The 9780-nt window shown below is 40.7% G+C and overlaps 1 protein-coding gene across 1 annotated transcript; it reads left to right on the forward strand.

Moving 5' to 3' along the window:
• Window positions 1–5380: 5380 nt before the first annotated feature.
• Window positions 5381–9454, forward strand: LOC146432981 (tubulin alpha-3 chain-like). Its single transcript, XM_085068798.1, has 5 exons — window positions 5381–5515; window positions 6903–7125; window positions 7650–7798; window positions 8138–8818; window positions 9048–9454. Exons 1-5 carry the CDS (start codon window positions 5513–5515, stop codon window positions 9342–9344), a joined length of 1353 nt encoding a protein of 450 aa, XP_084924924.1. The 5' UTR covers window positions 5381–5512; the 3' UTR covers window positions 9345–9454.
• Window positions 9455–9780: the final 326 nt, after the last annotated feature.

Here is a 9780-nt window from a genome sequence, read left to right on the forward strand (position 1 = left end):
GAGGCCAAAAAGTCATGTGGCAGACCTTGAGAAACAGGTCTGCAAAGTAAAATAACTACATGGCAATGTTTTTTTCTGACAAGTGTTCTATTGAACATATGATGCCCATTTAGTTTTCCCCTCTAGAGCAGAATATCTATTGTTTAGGTAAGATTTAAAAAATAAGGATTTATTTAGGTTTTGTTTCCAAAAGTAAATTAATATTTGAGTAAGTTTCAGTTTATAAATCCACTCTATCTTCAGAAACTGAAATAAAAGGCAAAGCTCCTTACCATAAGTTTTATTTCATTAACACACATGTATGTACTAAACAATGACCCGCATCAAATTACAATGTGTTGTTCCTTTTGTCTCGTTTCCCTACTGCAAAATTTGTGGTGTGATTTTAGAACACATTTTCTTCTGTGCTGGCTAGACATGCTGTACAGACTTTTAAATAATAACTGGAAGCATGTTATCCATATGTATAATATGTTCAGTATATTTACACAGTTATAGAGTATGCTCTACAAAACTGTAATGAAAGCTAAATAAAACACAATAGAATGCACCTTTGAGTTAGATATCCACTCCCAATCAGGCTTCTTTCCATTATTCAAGTCTATTTCATCTTCTAGGGGACCATTCCACCAGGTTGTCTACTTGAAGCTCATTCCTACAGAGAGGGCATTTGGCTACAAAAAAGCCCAAACTACATTAAAAGAAACTTATTAAATCTGGTTATTTATAGTGAATGATAAATATAACCTTTACAAAGCACCTTTTACACATTTAATTTATTGATGTTCATTTAAAAAACTCCTCAAGGACTCATTCTTGTAAGGCACTTTGTAATTTCTGACATGACAGTCAAAATATTTCATTTGCAAGAACATTAACGTGACATAAACACAACACATTTCATAAATACTCAGCCTTCATTAAAAGTCAAGTGGTCATCTTTCTGAGCATATTTATATTGAAATAAGTAGCTTGAGATTTTAAAGCAAGCATATATCTGGGCTATGGGAACAGGACTATTTAAAATATGAGAAAAATAAACCATCTTTCAAAGACAATGTCTTTCTTAGTTACAAACAAAGAATGACCTTTTACCCTTTTTCTTCAAAGCCTGCACAGAAATAATAGCAGTCTGATGAAATATGCTTTGTCAGGACCAGACAGGGGGTATCCTCTCTTTTTCCCCAACAGACATGAGAAATGAGAAATAATTTAACACCAAAAGCCTTTTTCTCTGTAGTGCATTATAGATAAAGCAAAATTTATACAACAGCACTTTCATAGGACTACTCAAAAAATTGAACAAAAAACTGTCTGCACTGTACAAATGGACAACTTTGTGAAGCAAAAATGACAGACGTGCAAAACCTCCGCCTAACAGAGCAACCCCTTAAAATTAGCTAACTCTGTTTTTATATAGAAATCTGGCCACGGAACCAAGGCATCTTTGGAGAGACTACAAAGCAGACCTCACAAAGCACATGAAAACTGGGAGCTGCTAATCTGGAATGAATCCCTAGCCAATTACAGATGTTGGCAGTCATAATTTGATACATTAATTTATTGCAGCAATAAAGATATCCTTTCAAGAGACAGAATTTAAACACAAACAAATCTGACATATCAGTTTTCCAAACGTAGTGAACAAATGAGCCATTCCTGATTTGGTAACAAACCAAAAATCCTCCAGTGACAAGACAAAATAAATGAATTCTATCAAATCTGGAAAAAAGTTTCTGGGAAAAAAAAAATCCTGACAGTGCTCGTAAAGGCTTTTTTTTCTTTTTTTCAATAGAAGTCTCACATCTCTCTGCATCCCTTCTCCACTTTAATACTGTAATTATAAACAAAACTCGAAACCTGGCTGTACAATGCCAACACATATACTGAAGACTTCTGGTAAAAGCAAATGAAAATGGCAAAAAAAACTCTCACAATGAACAGCTTGAAGAAAAAAAAAAATGCTTGAATGCATATGTGGCAAGCTTTTATAAGAATGCAGTTAATACACGAAGACATTAGATTACTGCAGTGATCTTATAGCTTTATTGTGATTTCTGCATACGATATTTACTTACTTGCACAGGTCTGAATTTAGTCTGAACAAAAGACTAAAATGAAAGTAGTGTTAACTCTCAAGCTGTTAACTACTAACAGGTTTTTCCAATTTCAGTGTATGCTTTTATGTTAACATTAGAAAGATAAAACAATTTCCAAGTTTGCAATACAATGACAGGCCAAACTTTTCACTCAGCAGTTTTTTCACATCTCATTCCTCACTGATGGCTTAATGCTGTCATTTGTATTAATAATAGAAACCATTATCTTGCCTAAAAGAATCCTGTTTGAACCCAAGCTGTTTGGGGAGAGGGCGTCCAATTTGTTGGTCTCCTTTGTTTTTAAGGTGATACCTAGAGTACTTTCCCAAATAATTTACTAGGAGAGAATTCCTTTGTAACCATTCAGGCACAGAAACTACCCAACTCAGATGCAGTACTAGTACAAATACCTATGATGTGGAAACAGCGAATTGCCCAACTTTGGAATTTTGATGTATGTCAGAGTTTTGGCTAAAAGCTGCAAAAACGTCCTTGGCAATTGATTGAAATCAGGAATCATTTTGAAGGTAAGAAAGGCTTATTTACTCACAGTTTTAGAAACTTACGATCGTTCAAAAGAGCAAAATCCACACTCACCTCTGTTCAGACTTCACTACTATGAAAGCAATCTATATATCAACATGGAACTGGACAAAGGCAATAGTTCTGGAGATTCCATGGTCCTTTCTAGGCAAAACATAGTAAGTAACTCAACTTTACAGTCCAGTGGTATATAATAATTCCATCACACCATAACCCAATTTATTTCTCTGCATGTTAAAAGCACCAGAAGGTTTAATCGGGGCACCAACTGCTACAGATACATGAAAAACCTCTGCACTGGAAAAAGGACTCTGTAAGTGCTCTTTCCTCACCAGTTTCCCTTAAATTTCTCAGAAGCACTAGAGTAGGATAGCTGCATCAGAATTTTGTGTATCTGGCAATGGAACAACGTCAATCCAGAAGCGAGACAGACCACACTTCCCACCACTGTCTTCTTAGGGGGACTGACTATGCACTCACAACCAGGGACTAATCCGTCCCTGTTTGTTGCTAATAAAGAACACCACCCAGGTTTATGCTAACATTTGCAGCTCTATTCTGGCTGAGGAGGAGACAGAACAATTCCAAAGAATAAGGGCAGCTGCACTGGATACACATGGTGAGGCTACCATGCTATTACATTGCCCAAGAAAGAAAAGGGCAAACAAAATAGAAAAGTTTATCTTAGAAGCACACAAGAAAAATAAATACTATGATTTTCAAAAGAGCAATCAAAATACACTCATTTACAAGCTTTTTCCAGAGAGACCCCAGAGAACGGCCATAAAGATGGCCCTCTAGCCAGACAGCTATTTCCCTGTCAAAGCTTATCAGCTTGAAAAAAGGAGTGTAGACATGATTTTAATTCAACAGTCAACTTCCAGTGCAAAACTCTGGTCTCTTTTAAACACAATAGTATATATGTGCATCACATTACATACAAGCAGTGAAGAGGCATCCAGCCATTGCATGGAGGCATACAATGCTGCACACTTTTACCCCAGGGACAAAGTAAGGTAAGAACTACAGAACAGGCTTATTGAAAATACTGATGGACCTTACCACTGTTCAGCTTGACAGTTACTCTCTCCACAGATTGACTTCAGGCCAATAGTTTTTACAAGCCAGCTGATGACTACGATTTAAAACAACAAGAGCTAGACGGCCTGCTGGTGATACCAGTTCATCACCTTCGAATAGCTATTACAATTAATTTTAACCATAGAAAGATCAGCCTGTTCATTTCTGAGGACTTCAAAAATACACGGTTTACAAAACACATGTGCACAGTGTGTTATCACAGGAAGAGTCAATGATTCCAAGCAAACTGCGCATTCTTCATCTGAAACAGGGCTCCAAACCAACTTCGTTTTACTCAGTAATGTCTCACGCAATTCTTCAGGAATCTTATCATCTCCAAATACAGAAACATACTTAAACCCAGAGACTTCCATACAGGAAAGACTCTGAGCTCTCATCCATCAAAACAATTGCATTGATCAAAATGGAATTGGAACAGTCGGTACACAATGAGGATATAGCCTACAATATATAAAAACACAAGCTGCCCCATACTACAGAAAATTCTGACCTACTATTTCAAAATATATTGAGTAATCTTATTTGAAAAAATGGCAATTAGAACTTGAAGGACCTCAACTGTATGCTCAGTGATATGTGCAACACAACGCCTAATGGGAATAAGCAATTTTCATATGGCAGCTCTTCAAGTAGCAACAATACTATGGATGTGACACTATTTATGGTTAAGATTGCTTTCTATTTTAAGTAAAGAAATTCAAGTCATACTGAATTAATAATTAAGCTCTAAATAATTATTGAACAATTATCAAATAATTTTTCCAACCTGTATTCTTCAGGAAGATAAACAACAACCTTCTAAACAAGGCTCTGACTGTATCTCACTGGTCTTCCTGTTTCCTGAGAAATCAACAAGGGTGTCCTCCTTCTTGCCTTACAAAAACTGTAAATAACACCAGTGTTCAAAGGGGTGAAGATGTTATATTTTGACCTATTTCTTGAAAAACCCTAGTATTCTTATCTTTCAAGAGCAATAAATTTCTTTATTTGGCACTTTATTTGACATTCTCAGACCGTAATATTTTCTTTTGAGCATGTAAACAAAAAGGCATCTGTCTTCTCCCCCTTCCTCAGCTGGTTTGAGGAGTAAATGACACCATTTCCAGTGCCAAAGGGAATCTACCTAGTCAAGAGCAGGGAATGGAAAGTGCACTCACTACTCATGGAACTGCACTGTCATTACAATACCACTCTAGTTTTATATTTCTATCAAATAAATCTCCCTTGGAAAAGCAAATTTGTATCCTTTCACTATCAAGAAAGACTACAGGAAGTAGTACTTCTATCGCATCTTAATCAATATAGATCACATTTACATATTGAAACAGCTTAGCGTTGTGATACCACTGTATTTTTACCCAAAGCCTATGTTGCAAAGTCCCAGCACTCCAGATTCAGAGTCCCGCCTCGAGCGGACAGGATGCGCTCACCCCGCCACCGCCCAGTGCCGCTCAAGCCCCGCCCCTAGGCACGTTCCCGCACTTGCGGCTGTCTTTCCCCATCGCCGGGAGGAGAGCACCCTCGGCCAATCAGCGGCCTTCCCTCGCGCCGTTTCCTCGCGGGCAATGACCAATGCGAAGCCAGAAGCTGAGGCGAGGGGCCAATCAGCGGTCTTCGCTCTCGCGTAGCCCGCGCGAGTAAGGGCCAATGGGGAGCCAGCACCTGAGGCGAGGGGTTCGAGGCGGTTAACGGTCGGCAGTTGGTGCCGGTCGGTCGCGGCGGCGGACGTTTTGTGGTGCAGCCGGAGTTCGTCACCTTAGCAAGGCACCATGGTGGGAAACGGGGCTTCTAGCGGCTGCGGGGAGAGAAAGGGTGTTTGGGAGCGCTTCTGCTGTGGCAGTTCAGGGGAGTTCTTGGCTGCACCTGCCGTGGCGGGACTTGCAGGCAGTCTCTGCTTGAAGTCCCCGCGGTAGCTCTGAGGCATAAGGGTTGGGGAGAAGGAGAGAAATGAATGTAAAAGTTTATTTACTGTAGGGGAGGCGAGGCATAGAAACCGGCCGATGACGAGCTACGTACAAGGGAAGTTTGTTCGGAGCAGGCACCTCCCGCGCGAAGAGGCGAGGGGCGAACTAAAACTTGACCCAGGCGGCAGGCAGATAGCTGGAAAGAGCATGGTGGCCCCCGGCCGGCTCTATCCACCGGTTTTGAGCCCCCTTGGCGCATGAAGCCGTAGACGCCACAGCGCGTGCTCCTGCGACGGCGGCGATGAGGGACGGGGCGGGTGGTGCGTGCCCTGGGCGTAGCCAATCAGAGGGGGAGGTGTGGCCGGCGACGGTGAGGGGCAGTGCGGGCGGCGCGTGCCGAGCGCCATTGGCTGGGCGTAGCCAATCAGGAGGAGGTGCAGCCGGCGGCGGTGAGGGGCCGCGCGGGCGGCGCGAGGCTCGTGGCAGATGTGCGGGGCTGAGAATGAAAACGTGGAGCAGAGACTGCGGAGTTCATTAAGCTAGCAAGAAAACGGGAAAGAGCAGCCCAGACACCTTGCTTTTTCTTTTCCACCTCTGCTTTTTTTCTAGATCACTGTAACAGTAAACTAGAAAAACAGCTTTTTTCCATGTTGGATGTAAGACAGTTGAGGTATTGGGACATTAAACATACGTGGCACAATTGCTTAGAATCAAAGGAGCTAGCTAAAAGGGGGATTTGATTGGGACTCTCAGACGATTTCACATAGGAATATGTATGAAAAAAATATGTGCTAGAGCCTAGATACCGCTGTGCTTATTATAAAGGAAAACGTACAGAATGGTCCGGTGCGGGAAAGATTCTCACAAGAGTTACCCAGCACGTGATCTGGTAACAAGTCAAGAAAACTGGGGGGATATTAAATAAAGAAGTCTTCCAAAACACTAAAAGAAGGTGAAAAAGAGACTAGGCTGAATATTAAATATGGAATATATATGCAGCATTGTAAGGGATAATGAATTTGTATTCACCTATGTGTTCATAGAGACTATGTTGTGTTTAGGATCTTCCAGTGTTCTCAAAGTCAGTGCAGGTCAGCTAAGATGAGCAGTGTCTTGCCAGCAGCAGAAAACCTGTTCCCTTAAATTATCACTTAAGAGCAACCAGGGAATATAACAGCAGAGAAAGATCATGGAAAGTACAACCCAGGGGCAAGTATCTCCATGTCTCATTATCAATTCTGTTTTTACTTTGCAGCGTGAATGCATCTCCATCCACGTTGGTCAGGCTGGTGTTCAGATTGGCAATGCATGTTGGGAATTGTATTGTCTTGAGCATGGGATCCAGCCTGATGGTCAAGTGCCTAGTGATAATACTATGGGACGTGGAGATGATTCATTTAACACTTTCTTCAGTGAGACGGGAGCTGGTAAACACGTTCCAAGAGCAGTGTTTGTGGACCTGGAGCCAACTGTAGTTGGTATGTACCCAGCATTAGAGGGCTTAAGTGAAAAAGTGAGGATCCATTACACATTCCCTTCTGTCTTTTTGTTTATTTAGAACAGTATAGATTTTAAAACGTGTGTCTGGATGATGTTCTGACATTTGAGGTTATTGTAATTTGAAAGAAATTAAATAATGGTCTATAGGTAACAATACTTAGAAAACAAGAGAACTTTTTTACAATCTGGATTATGTTTCCAGACTGCTGCACTGCATACAGAGTTTTGTTTGAGTGCTCTCCAGTATCATGTCCGTACCTGTAATGTAGTTCTCTGAGTGATCTCAGTGTTCCTTGAGTACAAATACTGCTTTGTGTGTGCCTGATGTTTACCCGAAAGCAAAGGGGCGGAAGTTGTGCCAGCTTCTGAGACTAGTCAAACTGTGTGTAGTCAGAGATGCTGTCTACACTCTTGACGCATGTGCTTCGTGTGTAGTCACTGGGCAGCACACGCAGAACTGAACAGATCAAATTTATGATATGGTGTTTGGGGTTTTTTTTAGATGAAGTACGTACAGGCACATATAGGCAGTTATTCCATCCTGAGCAGCTCATTACTGGGAAAGAAGATGCAGCCAATAATTATGCCAGAGGCCATTATACCATTGGAAAAGAGATTGTTGATCTAGTGTTAGACCGCATTCGCAAACTGGTAAGAATTCATGCTGCAAGTTAATATTTAAAATAATTTATACAGCTCTATAGTCAGCTCTATTGATGGTTTGCTGGTTTTTTGCTAAGAATTTTGAGCGTAGTTAATTGCTGAAAACAAAATAAAATAAACCTTTTACTCCCTTGCCTGCCCTGGCCCCCCTTTAAATTAAAATTCAATCAGTTAAACCAGGACCTTTCAAGAACACTTTTTTATTATAATAATGTAAAACTAACAAACTTATGACAGAAATGTTTTTGAATTAATAGTTTAATACTGATTTTTCCAAAACCATCAATAACTTCTTTCTTCTCTCATTTTTTTTCCACCCCATTGTAGGCTGATCTATGCACAGGGCTGCAAGGCTTCCTTATCTTTCATAGTTTTGGAGGAGGCACTGGTTCAGGGTTTGCATCACTGCTCATGGAAAGGCTGTCTGTTGACTATGGCAAGAAATCTAAACTGGAGTTTGCAATTTATCCAGCACCACAAGTTTCCACTGCTGTAGTGGAACCCTACAACTCAATTCTAACTACCCACACAACATTAGAGCATTCAGACTGTGCCTTTATGGTAGATAATGAAGCCATTTATGATATATGTCGTCGTAACCTGGACATTGGCCGTCCTACTTACACAAATTTAAACCGATTAATTGGGCAAATTGTTTCATCCATCACAGCTTCACTGCGTTTTGATGGAGCCCTCAATGTAGATCTGACAGAATTTCAAACTAACCTGGTTCCATACCCACGAATCCATTTCCCCTTGGTAACATATGCTCCTATCATCTCTGCTGAAAAAGCATATCATGAGCAGTTATCTGTGGCTGAAATTACCCACGCTTGCTTTGAACCAGCCAACCAGATGGTCAAATGCGATCCTCGCCATGGCAAATACATGGCCTGCTGCATGTTATACAGAGGTGATGTTGTGCCCAAAGATGTCAATGCAGCTATTGCCACTATCAAGACTAAACGTACCATTCAGTTTGTGGATTGGTGCCCAACCGGATTCAAGGTACGTCGCTTTTAGGTGCTGGATATCTAAATAATTAGGAATTGTGTAGTCTTCAGAGGTGACAGTTATGCTACAATGTTGTAATGTCCCTGTTAAATATGGTGATAAAGTGCAAAGTAACTCTAAGCTATTTTATGTATTTATAATCATGGTGATTTTTGGTTGTTAACAGAAGTGAGTCTTTAAGCCTTAGCACTCCTAAGGGAAGTTCTCATTTGTTTTCTTGAAGGTGGGCATTAACTACCAGCCTCCAACTGTGGTGCCAGGTGCTGACCTTGCCAAGGTGCAGCGGGCTGTGTGTATGCTGAGTAACACCACTGCTATTGCAGAAGCATGGGCTCGGCTCGACCACAAATTTGATCTCATGTATACTAAGCGTGCCTTTGTGCATTGGTATGTTGGGGAAGGGATGGAGGAAGGAGAATTTTCTGAAGCTCGGGAAGACCTGGCTGCCCTTGAGAAAGATTATGAAGAAGTTGGCCTAGACTCAGTAGAAGCAGAGGCTGAAGAAGGAGATGAATACTGAGGAAACGAAAGCCTGGAAAAGTGCATTTACAAAAAAAAAAGAAAATTGCAGAACCCTGTTTCTTTGTTTTCAACTGTGTTTCCAAATAAAGTTCTAAAGATTATACTGCTGCTTTTTCTCTTCCTGACTATTAATGTGTGTATTCATGAAGGAAGGATCATTTGAGATTGCAGGTTTTGGTAGTGGATCTGTTACCTGTTACTTTTAAAAAGTGTGTGGTAATTTTTATCTTCCTAGATTGGCCTAGTTTAAAAAAAAAAAAATACGTCCTTTACCAGTATGGTCACATGAAAAGAGCTTTAAAGACACAGGGAAGCAGGTCAATCATAGAACGCTTGACTTGTGTAAGTGCCAACCCAGTTGGTTAGAGCATGGTGCTAACAAAAACACCGAGGTTGTGCTTTCAATCCCCATACAGGCAATTCAGCTAAGCGTT

The sequence above is a fragment of the Lichenostomus cassidix genome, chromosome 9 (assembly GCF_008360975.1).
Source record: "Lichenostomus cassidix isolate B80296 chromosome 9, HeHo_3.0, whole genome shotgun sequence".
In the NCBI taxonomy this organism is placed as follows: domain Eukaryota; kingdom Metazoa; phylum Chordata; class Aves; order Passeriformes; family Meliphagidae; genus Lichenostomus; species Lichenostomus cassidix.

Excerpts from the sequence above, each read along its gene's own strand:
- LOC146432981 (XM_085068798.1), top strand. Across the intron at positions 7,126-7,649 it reads CCTGGAGCCAACTGTAGTTG|ATGAAGTACGTACAGGCACA; the intron begins GTATGTACCCAG and ends GGTTTTTTTTAG. Across the intron at positions 7,799-8,137 it reads TAGACCGCATTCGCAAACTG|GCTGATCTATGCACAGGGCT; the intron begins GTAAGAATTCAT and ends ACCCCATTGTAG.